Source organism: Magallana gigas, chromosome 9 (genome assembly GCF_963853765.1).
Source record: "Magallana gigas chromosome 9, xbMagGiga1.1, whole genome shotgun sequence".
NCBI lineage: Eukaryota > Metazoa > Mollusca > Bivalvia > Ostreida > Ostreidae > Magallana > Magallana gigas.
Window position 1 is genome coordinate 41,919,691 of NC_088861.1, and position 22,158 is coordinate 41,941,848.

Here is a 22,158-nt window from a genome sequence, read left to right on the forward strand (position 1 = left end):
TTGTAAGACATTTTGTAGAAAATCTCATTTAAAGTAATTTAAAAATAAGAAATACATTGCTTTCAGGGTGAATTTATTTTCAAAAAAATATTAAGTTAGGTTTTATTTGAAATCATAAAATAATTTACGCACTCAACACTTAAATGCTCTTTATATATATATATATATATATATATATATATATATATATATATATATATATATATATATATATATATATATATATATATATATATATATATATATATATATATATATATATATCGCATAGCCCCCTAACTCCGTCACTACCCTAACTCCGTCACTTTCGGGAAACTCCTCGCCGTTTGATATCAAGTGCCATTATGACGTCATTTTTTACATGTCAAAAATCTTTAATCAAATGTCAACAATTTGCAACGGTTAAATTTAAGAATGTGTCAAAAATAACAGAATTAAACCTTGTTCATTTTATGCACCATTAATTGTGTGAAATCAGCTAAAACTTTTTCACGGGTGTACTAAAATATCGATATTTCTGACATGCGGGCCCATTCGATCATTTACGGTGGTTAGCCATTTTTAGAGAGGTCAAGATGAAACATTTCACATGTAATACATTTTTGATTAAGGTAATTAATACATTTTTTTCAGTCCGCAATAGCCTTTATGCACTAATCTTGATAATAACGTCAAATCGCTCATGCCGTAATTTTTGCCTTATACAGGGTATATATATATCCGCTATATCGCTATTTAGAATATGCTACATTTCTAAAAATGTAATAAATAAATAATATAATAAGTAATATATTAATTAATGATATAAAATATTTGAAATATGTAAGGACATAAATCAAACGGCATCCATACATTCTGAAAAGGCCATTGTGATTGTTGTTACATGGACCCATTTTTTATTCTGGTGAGCATTTCATTTCGATGAAATTAAATACAATTTAAATTGTATGCACCACTTTTACTTATTATAACTTGGCCTAGATACGAATTGAGTTTAAACTAAATTGTTAATGTGTCTTCATTCCCTGCCATATCATAGAGCATGTGGGTGACGGAGTTAGGTTCATAAGATATAATAGGCACGCGTGATAAACGTCGTATTCAGAGGGCTTATTTGAATAAAAATAAAAATATTTTTGTTAATAATTTTATAAATTATATTGTTTCAGATTATATTTAGTGATTGCAAATGATAAAAACCACAAAAAATAATTTACAGAGAAACGCGGGAGGTTTTCTGCTTATGGTGACGGAGTTTGGGTACTCGGGGATATATATATATATTTAAAGCAATATGAGCTACATTTTTATGTTGAATTTTTTTTTTAATAAAATGATCTTTTCTACTAAAAGGACAAAAATATCATGGTTTTTAAATTTCTGTTAGCCATATTTTCGTAGAAAAGGCTGTTAAGAAGTCTTAATGGAGCAAATTGAATTATTGTCGTCCTGTACAAAAATTGATTTGCTATATATTTCATAAAAGATAATATTTCCTTTGACAAAGATTAATGCTTTTTTCAAATCTTATTTATCATAAAAGTTTAGGTTATATGTGCGGACTTATCATACTAGCAGGGTTTTGCAGCAAAATAAAATTCTTAAAAATACAGCTCATATTGCTTTAATATGGCTGTGCATGCATTTATATTTTTATGCAACTGTATTTTATGATCGAAACATTATTTTGTATCATATAGCAAAGAAAAGATGTCTTCATTGAGTATGATTATATTGATCTTGTATCATAAATGTGTTATTTAAAATTTCATTATTTTCGATGATGTTCACTTTAATGTATATAGTGCATTATTTTCTGCAAATGTTTCAAACCCTAAATGGCAAATTTAAAAAAAAATCGTATATTTAAATCATTTTTTATCAAATTTATTTACTGTTTTATTACATTTGAGTAAATGTCACAAGAATAGTTATGTTACTAGTTTTTGTATAAATTTTTATCGACAAATATTTTTCATTTCATTATATATTATAAAATCGATACTGTTTACAGCCTTTCTATTTTCGCTATTTCGGAGAAAGGTTATTAAAAAACAGTAAAAACGGCAAATTTATTTAAACTTTGTGCATATGTATGTCTTTCATAATTATATATACATGTGTATATCTGATAGTAAAATATTATTTATCATCATTTTATTCATTGGATTTAATGTACAATATGCGTAACTTAAAGACACTGAAAAACTACATGTTTACATGTACGAAACATTTGTAATTTACCCATTTTGTTAAAACTAATGTATTACCAATAACTACTTTTTGATTGTGTATGGATGTACATAAACAATATTAATAAGGTTCTTATATTGATGTTTATATCTAAATAAAACTGCTTTCTAAAATAAAATGTATCGTATTCATTGTAGATATGTTAAATCATCCCATTGAGGTTGAAACATATTTTAACAGGTTTCATATTTTTAAGGGTTCACATAAAAAAGAATGTTGCCCATTTTTCAAGCCAATTTAGCCAAAACGCATGTTAAAGCTTCACTGCACATTTCAAATTCAGGGATATATCGAGTCGGCGCATAAACGAAGCTAGATTATAACGGACACAATTTAGATTACAAATTACCTTTGATTTTGCGTGTACATGTTTTTCTTGTTATAAATTAATTTATGGAAAAAAACAAAGGTTGCGTAAAATAACATGTACTATCATACGATGTCATGAATGCTATGAACCCTAAAATTAAGGGTCTAGAAAGTTTAAATGGTTAACCACTTTTTTCTTATAAAAACTGGATATGTATTGCATGACCTCTGATATGAAAATCTATGAACTAGAATATTGGCATTATTTAATGGTGTGGATTCAACTTGTTCGAATTATGATTACAGGTGATAAGGTCGGCCAACAATAAGTGCTGAATTTGAAACTAACATACATCTTAGAAAATGCGTGAAACTTGTTTTCTTTAAAAAACTATTACTCTTTAATATGTACAGAAAAACTGCAGGAAATAACATACAAGTGATACTTATAATTTACATTATGCGATATATTTTTATTCCCACCCCTCTATATAAATTAAATTTTACATCAGAAAATTAAGGTACTTAACTTTACTAAATATTAAATTCTTTTATTTCTAATTATTTAATGTGTTTAAAGTCAAAATAGTTACCAAGTGTTGCTCAGGTGAGCGATGTGGCTCATGTGCCTCTTGTTCCGGTGATGTAATTTTAGCAAGGATTTTAGCAATAGTTATTTACCGTCGACCGCCACGTGGAAGGTCAACATGCCAAGGTTCCTTCATTAATCAACCAACTTCATTTGCTAAACCAACGGATAAGTTTTTAATTCTTAAAGGTTTACTGCCAATCCAAAAAGTAAAGAGAGAGAAAAACAATTCCTCTAAAAGCTTTCAAACATCTGAACATCCTGTGATAAAATCTTTGAAATTGGTCAATCAAGGTAGTAGCATCAGAAGGGGGAGAAATTGGAGAGAGAGAGAGAGAGAGAGAGAGAGAGAGAGAGAGAGAGAGAGAGAGAGAGAGAGAGAGAGAGAGAGAGAGAGAGAATAATTCCTCTATAAGCTACCAAACATCTGGACGTCCTGTGATAGAATAAGAATGCTCTTTGTATTTGGTCAGTCAAGGACAGCATCAGAAAGGGGGGATGACACCTTACTTTTAACCAAAAAAAAAGAATTTTAACCCCATTGACTAGAAATAGTGAAATTAAACTCCCACTTACAACCTCCCATCTTCTGATTAGAATTTTGCAGATTTGCCAGGTGACATTTTTTAGTTTGTTTGTGGTTTTGTTTGTTTGTTTTTTATTGCTTGTCAAGATTTTGGATTTCATGGTCTATCCCTATCAAAATTGTTGGTACGTGCCTATTGTTTAAAAATTTCTCCTTGTCAATCAAAATATAAAATTGGTGTTAAATGGCAAGTAACAAACCCTACAACTCTAAATTAAAAGCCTCTGTGAGAAATCTGCTCCCCCCCCCCCCCCCCACAAGATGACGCCATTGGATTCAAACGATAAGTATTATGAGTTTTTGATATTGTTTCATTTTTTATTAATAAAGAGAAGTCCTTATTGTACAATTTGATTAAAAGGCAACCAAATTAACAGTCCATCCGGATTTCAAATCGGGGAGTGGCAGGGGGGTCAGTAGATCGACACTGTAACATTGAGATGCCTGTCCTAAACAAGAAATTACAAGCACAAAAACCAGAGTGTCAAAACCGAATGTTTTATATTTTTCTGTTCAAGAGAATGTTAATACGAGGGTCAATCAAAAAATACGAAGACTTTTGTCATAGCTATGTTACTTAACGGCATATCATTACTAAATTTGGCAGACATAATTTAGCAATAGTTTCAGACAATTTGCAAGAAAAAAAGTTAATAAATTTCTTTATTTCTAAGAATTATTTAGAATGTAATCCTGCAAAAATGAGGTCACGGCGCACGGTCAAAGTGTGTGTTATGTCAACAATAAACCATAAAATGTTGAACGTATTATCTCTATAAATTGGGCTTAAAACCAGATTATATTAAAACTTCAAATTTAGTATAGTCATGGTATTCTTTGTCCCAAATAATGACGGGATATATTGTTTTGTCGAACAGATATTAGTAACTAAAGTCAGATAGTCCTCTTTAGAATTGACTAAAAACATCGACGTCGCCTGACGTCACGGCGCAACGAGAAGTACAAATAAAATGGATTTAACTCAGGTAAAAGCCGATACAAGCTGTGAAAATGCTCAATTGTGCAAAAAATAAGTCAACAATTATTTGCAAGTTTGTGTTTAACTGTAATAAATTTTTTGGGGGTGGTGGTCATTGTATTTTGAATATGAAACAGTCCGAAAGAGAGTAGAATATCTGTAAATATTTGGTCATAAAAGAAGTAACGTCAACCAACGTTCAGGGTTATCCTTACTGTAAACTAAGATAAACATGGTTAGAAAATGAAAACATTGAAGAACTAACTTATGATTCTCGAGCAAATGTGTGCAAATAAGATTTTAAGTGGTTCAGTGCCATTTTAAATTGTAAGAAGAAAGGCACAAAAGACTAAACGTGATATATAGATGGAGTATATCTATAAACTGTGCGTGTTTAATTTTGACGTCATGTTTTGAACGTAAGCGTGCGCCGTGGTGACAAAACATGTTTTTAAAAAGGGATAACAAAAATACCGTTTCATCAAATGGACTAAAACTTCGCATATCAATAACGTAAGTGTTGGTGCACAGATTAATCTGTTAAGGTGCCTCACTACACCTTGAAATAGTTTCCCAAATCAGCAGAAAATTACTTGATTATGATAGAAAGCATGATGGATAAGAAGTATATATATCAAATAGGCGAAAAAATGTGCAATTTTAGATTTAAAAAATGGTATTTTTAAAAATTTCATTCAGTAAGCATAAACAAAAGCCCCAGGTGGAATCGAACTCATGACCTGCGGTTCACAAGCCTGATACTTTAACCACTGAGCTATGACGATACACATCTTAATCGATTGATACAAACAATTTAACAAAACATTTAAATCGCCATCTTGTGACGTAGTGTCTTAAAAAGTATAAGTCTCGGTGTAGTGAAGTACCTTAAGTATGACTTTCATGAAAAATATACGATAGACAGCCGCATTGTCTTCGTATTTTTTGATTGACCCTCGTATTGTTGAATCTCTCCGATCCACTATACTGTGGAATCATAAAAATTCCTGGGTGCCAATTTTTGTGGATTGCTTAAATTCTTCAGGTTTGTGGGGACATAATTTCGTGTATTCTCTTTATTCCTACAAAAGTAAATATAACCCAACTTTAATAATTCATGAAGGATGTCAATTCGTGGATGAGAGGAATACCCACGAACTCCGCGAAAATTGAGCCACTACAAAATATAATGATTTCACTGCAGCGGATCATATACCCAAAGAAGGAAGACTGTAGCTACCATAACACCAACCAAAAGGCCACTGATTTGACTCTGAAGATATTTCGGAGAAAACTAACAACCCGGAAGTTTCCAGAATTAATAACCAATGTCGTCAACTCTCTCGTCTTACTTGCATTCGATCGTGTCATTACAACCGCAGAGTAAGAAACAGCCACTTGAATATTTACCCATACGACACAGGAGACTCTACGCATCTGTTGCTTATTCGCAGAAGCCGTTAATTGCACGGAACAAATCTTATTTGCATTCATTTATCATTTGCATATTATATGTTTCTTTCAAAATCTAACACAGTTGTAAGATTTTATAAGAATATATTTATTTCGTTACATGTATTCAAATGTAACAATATCATTTTGGCTTTTAATAAAAGTTAAAAATTGCACCATACATCATCGTTTTGTTCGTAACAGTTAAACGTTGATTCCCTGCAAAAATGACTCGTGTTCACATTATTTCATACCACTTAAGAAACAATGCCCTTCTGATAACAGAGAAAATTAATTCTAACAGTAATATAATTTAAAGATTAATAAACACAACAACAAAATCATAATAATAAATAAAAATATACTGAGCATAAGGTATTTTGTGACTTGAGAACAACTTATTTATGCTTTGACATGTGGACCCATAAATGACCTCTTTGGGAGAATCGAGCCGAGCATTGGCTACAGTGGTAAGGTTTCTCCCCGGTGTGTGTACGGAGGTGCACTTTGAGGTACTCCTTGCGTTTGAAGTCTTTGCCGCAATGATCGCACTGAAAAGTCTGTAAAGTCTTCTTCACGATGGCTTCTAATATGTTACACGAGAATACCTTTTCTCTCGCTTGGACTTGGGTTTTACCTGTATTATTTGAATCGTTGTTTGTGTTCGTTGTTTCGGAAGAAAGATTAGAGTCATTGTTTGAATGTATCTTCTGTTCGGTAGGTTGCTTATTGTCCTGCTTTTCGTGTCTCTGTTGGTGCTTTTTCAAGTTTTGCTTCTGGCTGAACGTTTTTGAGCATACATCGCAAACAAAAGGCCTATTTCCGCTATGAATCCGCTGATGGTCAACCAAATGGTTCTTTTGCCGAAACGATTTCCCGCATTCACCACAAAGAAACGGTTTCTGCCCAGAGTGAATGAGTCGGTGTTTTTGAAAGTTATACTTATTGGTGAAGATTTTCCCGCACGACTCGCACATAAGTTCTTCATACGATGCTTTTGGGAGAAAATGAATTGACTTTTGTCGCTCATTATTAGGATTCTGGCGATGAGTCACCAGGTGGCGTTTTAATATTTGCTTCTGGTTAAACTCTTTCAAACATACATCACATTTGAATGGTCTTGCCCCAGTGTGGATCAGTAAATGAACGTTAAGGTGTCCCTTTTGTCTGAATTCTTTTCCACAGTACTCGCATATGTGTTCTTTTCGTGGCTTCTTTACTGTCGCCTCGACCATGTTTTCCGCTGTATGGCACTTTGTTTTAAGATTTAAAATTGAACATTGTTCTTGGGCTTTTTCATTGCAATCCTTTTGGCTCTGCATTAGAACATTGGAAAGATTTATTCCAAGAGATTCAACAACAACTTTACTGGAAGTCTGGAGAGATGCACCCTGACTAGAAGCTGCAACATCTGATATATCAATATTTTCCTTTTTAATATAGTATCCTGCGCTGTTTTTCCTGACATGGGTAACCATGTGTCGTTTCAAAGTCTGCTTTTGATTAAAATTTCTGTTGCAAATGTCACATCGAAACGGTTTCGCTCCCGTGTGAATTAACATATGGACATTGAGATGGCCTCTTTGAGAAAATGCCTTTCGACAAACCTGACAAACATGGCGTCTATCTTTATCATAGAAATTACCCCGATTAGTAGACTGGGGAGTTGGTTGAGGGGTTTTATCAATAATCAATTCTGATTGTGAGACATGGGAATGTCTTTTGCGATGTATATTCAAATGCGCTTTTTGAATAAACGTACGGCCACAGGTAGGACACTGGAACGGTCTTTCTCCTGTATGAATACGTAAATGTCTATCTAGATCAATTTTTCTTCTAAATTCATTCCCGCAAAACTCGCAAAGGTAAATTTGTAGATATGTTGTTGGAACCTTTACTTCCATAGCTGTTGGAGCATTGTGATTGATCATATCCTGTTGTATGAAATCTTTTGGCTCTGGAAATGGAAAACCTAAGATGGCTCTTTTCGCTAGAGACACCTTCTTTTGATAAGGTAATGGGGTTGTTTCAAATTTTTCTGAATCATGCTGTGTAAAAGAACCATGTGTCCCCTCTTTAAGACTTAGATATGATGGTTTATTCTCTCCTTCATTAAAATTGCGCTTTGCTTTTCGACGTCGTTTTCTGGGCTTAATTTTATCATCTGTATTTTTCGGAAGCAAATATGCATGTCTTGGCCCCTGCTGATCTCCAGCCAGCTTAGGATTGTTGGAACAACTACAAACATTTATAGAAACAAATTCTCCACATTTCTCACATAAATGCGACTCTTTCATTGCGTGGGCGGTAGTTGAATTTTGATTTGGATTCGGTTTCCTCCTGTTAGCTTTTGTTTCATGGTATCTTGCATTTTCAGTTATCAGAGAAAACGTCTGTCCCCGATATCGAACCCTGAATGGGCGTTGATTCTTGTTAAGCTCTTCTGCATTGCAAACCTCTGGGCCGTTACTTGGATGAATGTGTTCATCAGACTCTCTCACCTCATGTACTAAACATTCATCTTCGTATGTTGGATGACCATGAGCTTTCTCTTTCTTATTTGTATGGCCATTCAAATGAAGAACCTTATGATAGTGTAAGTAAATCTTATGTCCAAAAGTTTGTCCACATTCTTTGCATTTAAAAGGGGAGTCCGAGAGATCAATGTTGTTTGAATTGATGAGCATATCTTTATGGAACGACAGGCCATTGTATGGTACGGCGGACGGGTCGCTGTATATTCTGTAATCACACCTCGTTGTGCTGCAAGTCTTTGCATGGATTTGATAATCAGATTTCCCATAGAACTCCTCTCCACAAATTCCACAACAGATGAAAATTTCTGAAGAAAAGTCCGTGGTTGATATATAATTTTCAATCGACCTTGAGAACCCGGTTTTTGGTGTTCTTGATGAGTTTAAGAAAGACTCATGGAATGACATCCCTTTCATCCTTGATTGCTGTTTAATCATTCTCCGGATTTTTTCTTCATCTCCATTTCTTAGATTTTAGATCACTCTAAAATATATAAAAAGAAAAACCTTATTATCAAAATATATAAACAAATCATGGAAGCACAATATGTAATCATGGAACAAAGTCACAAATCGAATATCTATATTCTGCTAGTCATAATCAAAATTTTCCTTTCAAGAATCACAGGCATTTAACTATATATACATTTTCATTGTTATACAATTTGGATGGGCTTTAATTTGTTTTTCTAAAATTGAGGTGTACACATTTTTTTTATCTAAACAAAATTGTTTGCTTGCATGAAAGTGGTATTTATAGTCTTAATTTAACTCTGACCACCACTTAGTCCTTTTAAACCCTGTCACTGGGGCTAACATCGGCCTGTAGAGGAATCTCTCTGTATACATTCCAAGGAAGTGATAAATCATTGACGGGAAATACCCTAGTCGCCGACCGAACAATGATTATATAAACAAGATGGATTTGGTAACTATATATGTATTTACTTGTAATTTTGTGCACCGCTTAGAGGAATTATAAGACTTAGGTAAGAACAGGCCTTTTCAGCTGAATCTAGATAGATAGATAGATAGATAGATAGATAGATAGATAGATAGATAGATAGATAGATATTTTCGGTGGTAAGGGACACCTCCATATTGTTAAGTACTTCCTACCGAAATTAAAAAATGAATTTTAGTATATTTTCATAACCTTTTTTCATTACCAGAATTGTTACATAACAACATACCAAATATGTAAGTCATGACTAAAATTCCCTGCGGGGAATTTTACAAATTTTACCTTTTGTAAAAGTTTTGGTCAAATATTGCAAAATTAAAAAAAATTCTTAAATGGCAAAAATATTTCAATCATAGCGTTATTTTTTCCACATTAATATCGACAAGTAACCAAACCACATTAATATCGATGAGTATCCAAACCTTTTTAATTTGTTGACATTTTAAGTGTTCTAGTTGTTTATCAGAGTGTTTCTAGGAATTTCCTTTTAGCGTGTATCTCATATTGATAATGTTCTATCTATTAGGATGGGTAGTCTACAAGAATAGTCACCAGATCTACTTGATTTAAATATATGATTTGTTAAGTAATCAATAAATTATTATTTCGTAAAAAAAAATCATAAATTTCATCCTGAAAATTGAACGTTTTCCTAAATCTGATATCTTTACAGAGAAATCTTTTTAAGGAAATAAATATTGTCTAAAAATAAATATTGTCTAAAAAAATTACCAAAACGATTTAACCTTTCTAAACTTACTAGTAATTAGATAAGTTAAATCATCACTAATATTCATCCCTGCTCTAACATGGATTTAAATCGCTATATATCATACATTTTATGTTCCATTTATAATCTATGACACCTTTTTGCTATGCATAATACAAACAACTTATCAAAACTCAATTGGAAATGAAGTTATCAACTATAGCATTGATCAAGAAATAGAAATTGATGGATATATTTTTACACACTAGTTCTTAAGATGAAATCAGATGAAAACCATCATATTTAATAGTGATTTGGTTATACATATTCATTAATAATATTCTTATAAATGTTCATTCAATAATGATATTGTTATACATAATCATTCAATAATGATATGGTTATACATTATCATTCAATAATGATATTGTTATACATAATCTTTCAAAAATGATATTGTTATACATACTCATTCAATAATGATATGGTTATACATTATCATTCAATAATGATATGGTTATACATTATCATTCAATAATGATGTTGTTATACATAACCATTCAATGATAATATGGTTAAACATAATAATTCAATAATGATATGGTTATAAATATTCATTGATTTATCTTTTTTTTACAGCTCATTAGATGCAAAAAGCTGATGAAGCGCCAACCAAATGTGGTTTAAATTTTAAGGAGAATGAACATAAACTGTTTTTATTACATAGCTATGGAGGTTCTGAGAATTACAAATATAAAAAACTTGATAAAAAGATCACATAGGGGTCACATTCAATTAAAAAGATGGTAAAGAGTTAATCGTATGTTGTACGGTCGTTAAAATTTTCCCTCTACATTCCTACTAAACTTACCGACTTGACTTTAAAGATGGTAGCGAAATAAATTCCATAGGGAAATGATTCCATCGGAAATAGGTCAAATGAACACTATCTATATAAAGCTTTTTGTATAAGAAAAATATAAACTTAATCCTTTTTTCTTAGAAAGATTTAGGTTTTTATTCAGCTTTTTGTGGTTATTCAGAAAATCAATAACTAGGTAAAGATTAAACTCCAAAAGCCCCAAACCAAGACAACGTGGCCATACCAGGTTTTCGAGAATGTTTAGAAAGTACTGTCAAGACACAAACAATGTTAATGAATTTTGGAATTAAGCTTTTTCGAGCATTTTGTAGTAGAGCCATTTAAAAAACTTCATTGGTGACTGCGTTCAAAAGGTGTAGTCATTGCACTAATGCTCTGCTGAACATAGTGAAAATTTCGCATCTTTTTGATCCACTTGTGCAATGAAGTTTTATTTTTACGTTTAATCTTTAGTGAAAAATATGGAATGCGTTATAAGAAAATGCGATATAGATTGCGCCAGCGGTCATGAATAAATCAAAGGTTTGCTCATGGAGAACACATTCACGAATAGAAAAATATCAGGACCCCTCGCCTTATCAGTAAATAATACTTTTAAATCGTCTTTCATGTTTTTTGGGGTTTTTTTTTTTGGTTTTTCTTTTCAAGTTTGTTATTTATCGGGGTGAATTGATGATGATTTGTATCCATTTTTCTGTTTTTATTACTATTCATATAAGGAGTCTCTATCTAACAGAGGGAAAGGTTATTAACTCATTTTCTTTTACAGATTTGCAACTGATTATTTCTTAGAGGTTACTAAATGCAAGTGTCACATTATTCATATTCAATTAGCTACCATTACTATCTAAAAACTTATTGTAGCTTTGACTGAATTGAACTGTCCATGTAATAAATTTGTTGAACGACAAGTGTAAAATTTTGGAAAACCGTTTATTTGAAGAAGTACCCTCCTTTTTTTTTTTTTTTAATTATTATTATTTTTTTTTTTTTTTGGTCTGTTTTTTTTTTGGTTTTTTGGTCTGTTTTTTTTTTCTGAAAAAACTGAATGAATTTAGGTTCCTTGAAACAGAAACAAATATGACTAGATCAGATGAGAAACAAAGCCAAGTAGATCAAGTATTGACGCGTGTGATCACAACTTGCAAGGAAAATATAAATGTGAAATGAGTGGAGCAGTGTGTAAAAAACGTTAAGTTGTCCTGAGAAAATAACTTAACACTCATATCAAAATTTATAATTACCCAATGCTCTCACTTTTTAGGTAAGCATATAACTATTTATCATGTAAAATCAGTAATGTTGAATCAGCTCTTTTCAGATGCATAAAACTTGTTGATATTCTACTTTATTGAGTAAAGAAAATTTAAGATAGTTGAGCTTTAAAAATTTGAGAATTATATAGAGGTCTTCTTTTAAAGAATGTTAATGAAGTCTTAACAAGGCCATGACTTTCCAACTCAATTAATCACGCTATTTTGTACGTTATGGAAAACGAATGTAATAGGCCAACTGCCAGCTGTCCAATTCATTTAAGGAAGTCAACGATTCCAATGTAAAAGCGACGAATAACTTATAACTTTACGAACAGTTTGGATGATTTGTCCATTTTGCAATTTTGTTGGAATATAATTCAGTGACCACAATTACCAACAGGTATAAAACCTACCTATGATATTCATAAAATCTATCTCTATCTCTATGCCACCCAGTCTCTACTCCCAGTCATATTTTGTTTCGGGGGGGGGGGGGTGTGAAGACTAAATGTGGTGTCAAAGCATCCGTCTATGAAAAAAAATGCATAATATTTATACTAAAGGTGTTGTGCATGTGGGACACTTTCTAATTATAGAAAGTGTTTCGTGTTAACGAAAGGCAGCTATTAAATTAAGACTACCTTTATGCAAAAGTGATTATTTCAGGAATGGCAACCGAAGAAATTCAAATTCAACGAAAATGGACCATATTATTACAGAAAACAAACAAATAGCTAATATTCAAATGAAAAAAAACACAGGAAATTAGAAAAGAAATACTTAAGTTCGTTAAAAAATATTCTGACATTTAAATTGTGTAATAAAGTTACTGTAAGTGATTTATAGGAAAAGTTGTCTTTCTAGCGAAACCCGTGTTTCTATTTCAATATAAAGCACATATTATTCAAATAAAAAAATATTCCTTTATAAAAATTATATTCCTTAAATACAGTTACATTTTATTTTATAATATTGTTTTATAATATCAACTAACGGAAAATTTTGTGTTGATAAATATATATATAGATGTTTAATAAAATAATCAAAGACCGCACCCGTCCTGGAAGGTATCTCGCAGTGAAGAACGGTACGTCACGAAACGATTGCCCTATCGTTCACGCACAGAGAAATATTTCATAAATCATTAAATGTTAACAAACAACACAATCTTAATGAAAAAAATAAACAAATCCTACCTGCAAATTATATCTACATCAGGTGTTGTCAGACACACGGTGAATAAGAAATAAACAGAATTTATCGAATGTTTCCGAAGGTATAGTATAATCATTGATGCGGAAACATGGCATACATCTTTGTGACCCCGCCATACTGAGTCGTACGTTAGACACAGTTTAACAGCGACCTAGCGGCTCGTTGATCCTACATTCGTTCGACCTCTCAATCAGGTCGTTGCCCCACGATCTACGCTATATCATGAAGTACAGCGATTGCAGGATCAATACATATGGGCATATTTACATACTCAACGTGTTGGGATATAGCGTGTGTAGTAAAGATACGATCGTCAATAACACAAACGATGAAAATTAAAACGGTTGCTTAACGTGTCAAATCTAACTGCTTTATTTGCATATATGTAATTAAGGTCGTAAAATTCTTAAAACATTATATAAACACCTAAACAAGTATTTACACGTGTAATTTTTTTTCTTAACGTGAAAATTTCTGGATGTTTTAAAAATGTGCTTGCTACCTTCGGTCCTTACAATAAAGAAGTTTTTGCAATTTTACTGTCAAAAAGCATAATTAATAATCCCAATATAGTTTAATAACTCATATATCAAAATAATACGTACAGTAATTTGTTAAGTGTTTTACCAAATATTAGACTATTTATTTGAAGTTGTCTGTAATTATAAATGCCAGAATTATTCAATAATGGTAGCATAAAATGAATATATGTTGAGTTCTTTTTATCAATTAAATTTGTTTTGAATTTCCATAATTTATTACAATTTTCAACAGCAATACAAGGTTAAATACAGTCTAAACTACAGTTTTACAGACAAATATACAGTATACATGTACACTTATCTAGTCTGACGGGGATATTCTACATAGTCCACCCCCAGAGTTCATTTAACACCCCGTTTGTCTTCTAAACAAGGAACTGCACCCGTCAGAAGTTGGAACGAAAATATGTATGTTAACAAACATATACATGTAGTTACAAATAATTACTCAAATCAAATTACATATTATAGGTTATCTAAAACTTACAGGTTTTTAAGAGCATAGTTTTTAACACTTAAATTATTTATCACAAACTATTGAAAATTTTGAAAATATGAATTGAAAAGTAGATATTATTTAATCTTCTTGTTTTGACATTCTTTTTATAATATAATCCTAAAACCAATATTTTTCATGATATTTCAAAATTAAGAAAAAATCAACAACATCTTACTATAATTATGTGCTTTACTAATTTAAAACTAAATAAAATATATTCACAGTTTTCGATCGTTTGACAAAATTCACAGTCTTCAGCCAAAAATCTACTTTCTACGTCACCGCTTCCAATATCCCCTTATCCAACCTCACCAGTAAAAAAAAAGTCATGTTAATGTCATGACATTGCTAATAATTGCTTTATTTACATCTTATACAGCCAAGTTACTGTTCATGTCTTGACATTGCTAGCTTTACACATGCGAGAAATAAAAATGGGGTTGATATTATTACATGTATATTGTTCATTTATTAGCATTGCAATAATTACACGTGTCAGTAAAGATATAACGTTCATGTTTCGTCTCGTACTGCTTTATCTACAATTTGACCTTTTTATGCATAATAACCTATGTATGGCATGTTGATGTCACTCAAATACAAAAATAGCACACCCAATTGCAATGTCCTATTAGGTCGCACCCCCAATTGCAATGTCCTACTTAGGTCGCACCCCCATTTGCAATAACCTACTTAGGTCGCCTCTTTACACCTTGTGATCATTTTGTAAAACACCGAGGCATTTTTCTTTAAATTCGAATCTAAACAAAGTCAATTGAAAATTTAAATGGATTGGACTATGGAAATACTTTCCAAAATACAAAGACAAGAAGTGGTGGTAGTTTTTTTTTTTTTTAAATATATTTTTTTTTGGGGGGGGGGGGTCATTTAATGTGTTACAACAGACTGTCCAGTCCAAGTTAGCTCAAAATTCTGTGCACAATAGATTGCAGATTTTATGTAAGTGAGGCACTGAAGCACTTCTTTCCGTTGACCCAAAATTCCCCGTTGAAGTAAAAATCTACCACAACGTATAGCGAACTGCAATTTGTTTAAAAAAAACTCCATGAAAACAATGTAAGAAAAAATTAATAGTTTGCCAATATTAGACATTTAAAACGTGCCGTGTAGGAACTTTTTCCATTCTCATAGTTTTTCCTAATGTCATTTGTCCTTTAACTCAACATTACCCTTATGGAAATGTAATTTGTTCTTGGGATTAATAAAGTCTAGAACGTTTTAAGATATTTCTACTTTTTTATATGGCGCTGACACGTTAGCAATGCTTTAATCGATAAATCTAAGTTAAAAATGCATACTGTAACTAATAAGTGCTTTACAAATTTACGCATTTAAAGGTGAAAGAAGGGTGGATAAAGTCGTCCCCGGTTTGTGATGTTTTTATTTGAACAAACTGTTCTTCCTAACAGCAATACACAAAAATTTGATAAAGGTTAACAAATGAAAAAAACTTTTTAAAGAAATAATCTTCAATTTAAATATTAAATAAATTTTATTTTTCAAATGTAAATAATTTAATCAATAATTGCTGACATTTCTTCAGTAGTTTGACTATCGTTTTGTTATTAGTTTCTGACAAGCTGTTACATTACTATTGCATTTCCTTGCAAGAGACTTCATCATCACGTTCTATATTCTCCAGTCCATATATGCATCAAATTACATATGCATGATGTTGCAAAATGTCAGTATTGTTGACTTAATTCAAACTCCGAGGAATTAAAAAAGAAAACAAGATGACAATTGGTGCGGCATAATTCGTGCGTTCTATCACACCCACGAATTAAAGCAGTAAATGACCTAATACCTAATACCGTCAAGGCATAATAACCTATGTAGGGCATGTTTTTATCACTCAAATACAAAAATAGCACCCCCTATTGCAATGTCCTACTTAGGTCGCCTCTTTACACCATGTGATCATTTTGTAAAACACCAAGACATTTTTTTTTAAAATTCGAATCTAAACAAAGTCAATTTAAAATTCAAAGGGATTGGGCAACAGACAAAGCCTATGTAAATACTTTCCGAAATACAAAGACAAGAAGTGGTGTCATAAAATGATTCTCCAGAATATAGTATTACTAGTTCACAGAGTTATATCTTTTTTATATTTTTGGTATAAAATATGGGTGGGGGGATTGAATATCAACAAATTATCTGATCAATATGAATACTAATAGAATCATTCATTATTACGAGTGTGGGATAGTAAAATTCCACCGAGGGGACAGGATTTAAGGAGGGACACACGAGTATATAATGAATGATAATTTTTCTTGCATAGATTTACATTAAAAACGATGTCTGGCAACTTTCTGTTATGACGTTTAAAATATTTCTTTCGGTTAATCCATCCGCGTGTTTCAATAGTGCAAGCAAAATAAGAATATACAACAGGTTTTTTTTCAATAAAAATATGATAAATTGTAATCAATCAAGCAAAACAGTTACTAATGAATAATCTCAATCTATTCTTTTGCATTTTCCTACACCAGACAACGTTTGTTTACGTTTGAAAGCGGCGTAGTGATACACAGTGTATGATAAAAAAAATCTCACACTGCTGTCTCACACTGAACAAACCGATCTCACATTGGTAATAATGCGAGAAAATACGATCTTCAACTGAGTCGCATGCTGACTTTAGTTTTTCATACTTATTGTTACAACCTAATTAATCACTCAATTGTCTAAGATTTTCCCAGTTTTTCCGACTATGACAATGGACACACGTGGGTTTGACCGCTCACTTCTTCATGTCACCTGATCATACCTCTAATTTCTAGAGGTCCGTGTTTGCTTTGCGGCTGTTTTGTATTTGACCTTTGGACTTTTGATTTTGAACACCGTTTGTTATCACCACATACCATAACACAATTTGTTGGTTATACGTATTCACACCTACATTAACAAACCCACCAGTTTACATTTTATTTGAAATTGATAAAGTTTTTTCTGTGACGTTATCATCAATCATAGCAAATAAAGAAATAGTATCTGCAAATAACTTGATAATGTTTAAAATACCATTTGTAGTGTCATATATAAAACAGAATAGGAAAGAACCAAGTAGTGAACCCTGGAGAACCCAACATCTAACATTTTTAATGTAAATATAAATCCTTTTAATGTTAATCTCTGTTGCCTATGGGTCAAATAATCGATCTTGCCAAATATGTCTCCTCCTAAACCTAGCCTTTCTATTTAATTATTTAGACCTGAATGCCAAACTCTATCCAAAGCTTTAGAAATATCACAGAAATGGTAAGTTGAATAGTTGGGTAGAGGTTTATGTATAGTAAAAGAAGTTTGTTTGAGTAAAATAAAGCGACCTCTGAAACTATTTAAATTCTAGAAACTCGATCTGTTTTTGCAATATTGCATTGCTGTGTATGACGATGTGTTATCCACATGGTAAATGATATTACTCTGAACTTATTTGGTACCGGATCAAATCTATTGAGAGGCTGTTCAGGCTTTTCAAGATTTGATGACGTAAACAAACAAGTTTATATGCCGGTGAACGTTTTAACTGCTGCTTATCTCTTAGTTATCCCTGGTTTATATTAGATTTGTACGAACTTGTGGACGCCAGACAGCGTGATGTACAACGTTGTCTAAGCTCCATGGAGTGTCATTGTCGAGGCAACGCGGCGAACTTCGTTTGTTTTGTTTCTTTTTTTTTTTATAAATTATATTTTGTTGTTGTTTTGCTGGCTTCTTTGTTTTGTTGATTTTTTGGCCTATTTTTCAATGGCCGGATACTCGGATAACATCAAGAAAAAATTATCAAAATATATTTTTGTCTAGCATATCTACTGAAATACAGTGATCTAACAGTTTAAGACAGTTTGAGGCAAGAAAAGCGACATTCAGAGTAGCAAATTGTCTGAAGATAGCTTTGATATTAACATAACATTAAAAAATGTGTTTTCTTCGAAATGCAATAATGGTAATCATACCAACAGCTTGCATCTATTGTGTTGAACTCGAGCAAAATCAATAATTTGATAAATGCATACAAAAGAAGGTCAGGGAAACTATAAACACGTACCGGATATAAATAATCAATGATCGTTCCATTTCGTGGAAAAAGCAAAAACAGTCTTTATATCTTTAGTTTTGGAAGGGTCATAATGGGAAAAATCTAATTATTTATTCAAGCAATTTTTAAAGTTCGTTCCAACTCGATGAAAAAGGGTCGTTCATTTTGTAAAATGTTTGCTGTGTCAGAGTGCATTGTATAACGAAACCTAAAAGATTTTAAAAAACTGACATCACTTTATTTCATAAAACGTTTCTAATGCATTCTTATGCATTCATAAAACAATATTTACAGAGTTGTGAATAAGCTTAGCTTTCCTCCATTCAGTTTCAACAAAAATTACATTTGTTCCTTAGTTGATTGATTTTACCAATCTATAGCGATTTCTGGAGCTAATAATTAAAGTATCTTTATAAAGCTTGTAATACCCTCAAAAACTGAATTTTCATATTTAGAAACAAAGACAATGTGTTCAAGTTCAAGCTCCGTTTGTTTAGTCAAAACAATCCAACAGGTAATAACCATGTACCATCGCAAATCACTAGATATTCTTTTTATCACATGTTGTACTAGCCGCACATCAAATTATCTTCAAGACGTCAACAACTTAACGCATGTAAAAAAAAAAGTTCCTTGATGTTTAACAAACAGTAGCATATCTACTGAAATACGGTGATTTAACAGTTTAAGAAAGTTTGAGGCAAGTAAAGCGACATTCAGAGTAGCAAATTGTCTGAAGATAGTTTTGATATTAAAATGACATAAAAAAAACTGTGCTTTCTTCGAAATGCAATAATGGTAATCATACCAACAGCTTGCATCTATCGTGTTGAACTCGAGCAAAATCAATAATTTGATAAATGCATACAGAAGAAGGTCAGGGAAACTATAAACACGTACCGGATATAAATAATCAGTGATCGTCCCATTTCGTGGAAAAAGCAAAAACAGTCTTTATATCTTTAGTTTTGGAAGGGTCATAATGGGAAAAATCTAATTATTTATTCAAGCAATTTTTAAAGTTCGTTCCAACTCGATGAAAAAGGGTCGTTCGTTTTGTAAAATGTTTGCTGTGTCAGAGAGCATTGAATAATGAAACCTAAAAGATTTAAAAAAACTGACATCACTTCAGTTCATAAAACGTTTTTAATGCATTCTTATGCATTCATAAAACAATACATGTATTTGCAGAGTTGTTAATAAGCTTAGCTTTCCTCCATTCAGTTTCACCAAAAATTATATTTGTTCCTTAGTTGATTGATTTTACCAATCTATAGCGATTTCTGGAACTAATAATTAAAGTATCTTTATAAAGCTTGAAATACCCTCAAAAACTGAATTTACAGTGTTACAAAAATGTATCCCATTAGTGATATCCACCGCATATTGAGATAAACATGTGATAGATACAACATAACAAAATTACACAATTTCTGACGTACAAACTACATGTACATGAATAAAATAGCATTCACATATGAGCATGTGACCATTTGGTATTGATAAGATCTACAAAGAACTATATATTGTATGAGGTCAATTTGGCCCCCATAATTTGCCATTTTTTAAGTGCAATAAAATGTTTATTTATATTCTAGAAGAGTTGATGTAAAATATATTTTTCACCTAATTATTTGATTTATTTGCACTCACTGGCAGTATATGACGTCAGAAGTGACGCAATCAAAATCTGTCAAAAATCGACATTTTTCTTATCTTTTTATGAATGGGAAATATAGAGCACATGCTAAAACAAGGAAAACATTTTTGTCACTTATTAGCCTTGGCTAGATAAATCTGTGAATAAAATAATTTTGTTTGTTCAACATGCACTCTATGTTTACTGAAAGAAAAACTGCTTGAAAACAAGCTGTTTTATGCTAAAAATGCAAAAATGGCGAGAAAAGGTTGTCTTTACGATGTCATATTTCTCAATTGTGGGCAGTTGAATCAAAATGAACGTTATATATCACATATATATGTCTGTACAAAGAAAACGAAGATTTACAGTAAAATGATGATGTTCATTTTAGGGGCCATTTTAAGCCCATATCATATATAGTCCTTTTCTCTATAGGGTAGAACGGGGTAATTTCGACCACCGGTCAATTTCGACCAAATTAGTAAAACTCATCATAAAGACTCATGGAAGTGTCCAGAATAGTATGATGTTTCCGGAATTAGAGAAAGTCAATCCCCAAGTTGCTTTTCTTATAATTTTTTTTTTTGATAAGAATAATGTTTTCTTGTTTGAAATCCCCGTCTTCCGAACGCTTGCTTTCACGTCGGCAAAATACAAGAGAGGCAACTCTTACAACCTTGTTGATATTTAACTTCTGTCAGAGTTCAAAAGTACGTATCGAATAGAAATTGGTTTATTTTCTATTGGCATTACTTCATGTTACAGTTTGTTGTTGTTTTTTCATCGATTTCTCTCAGAAAGCACAACATTTATCCGCAGAAGTTTGGTCCAAAATTGACCCGGTCGAATTTAATGACGCGGGGCAATTTCGACCACGTAACGTTATGTGTACAGCATGAAAAGATACCCTAGGTCTATCGCGCCTCAATGTTATGAATCATATATTCAATAATCTTCGAATTTTGGAAGACTATTTTATCTCTAAATCAGATATATAGTGTTATCATTAAAGTTCTATAGTATTTTAAGTATGTTTACATGAATATATATGATAACTGAAAATATCTAAAGACCGGCTATGACGAATGCATCACCGCCCATGCCATGATTTCGATGTTTTTGCCGGGGTTTCAGGAACTCAAACTTGGTCGGTGCTAGTTATCAGATACTTACACCATCAAAATAATTGAAAAGACGATGCAGAAGAGCCAAGCTATCAAATTCATTGAACGACTATACTAGGATGCGACAGACAAGTGGATATTAAATTTCCCAGTGTCAGGGGGCCTTCTACGCATATCTGGAGGAATCGTCAGGAACAGCGTTTTAATTATAGACACACAACACTTAATTTGCATTATGAAATAAATTCAATGGTATAAGGTGTTTAAATCAAATTTAAATTCTAACAATATCAATAACTTGGCGAAGGGTTGTAAGGTAGGGGTTGTCATAATAAGACATGTTGAACGTTTTTTAAGGAGGGTATGGAATTAAAAAAAAATATTCAATTAAGCCTAATTTCGCAAGTCAGTTTGTTATGTGTTTTTTTTTATTATAAACATTACACATAAAAAAAAGACACATATTTCAAATGAACAATGTCGGTGACAGTCGGCCGAATATTTCAGTTATCGCACGGGACCGGCGTGGGGCAAATAAAAAACAAATTTTGCA

The 22,158-nt window shown here is 31.9% G+C and overlaps 1 protein-coding gene across 2 annotated transcripts in view; it reads right to left on the reverse strand.

Annotated features, from left to right (window-relative positions):
* Positions 1–6,314: 6,314 nt before the first annotated feature.
* The window catches only part of LOC105343610 (zinc finger protein 569), a 29,904-nt gene continuing 14,060 nt past the window's right edge, over positions 6,315–22,158 (reverse strand). For both annotated transcript variants that reach the window (XM_066071461.1, XM_066071460.1), the window contains exon 2: positions 6,315–9,186. In XM_066071461.1, coding sequence (XP_065927533.1) covers positions 6,567–9,140 — 2,574 coding nt within the window. In that variant the 5' untranslated portion in view covers positions 9,141–9,186 and the 3' untranslated portion in view covers positions 6,315–6,566. The remainder of the gene's footprint in view (positions 9,187–22,158) is intronic.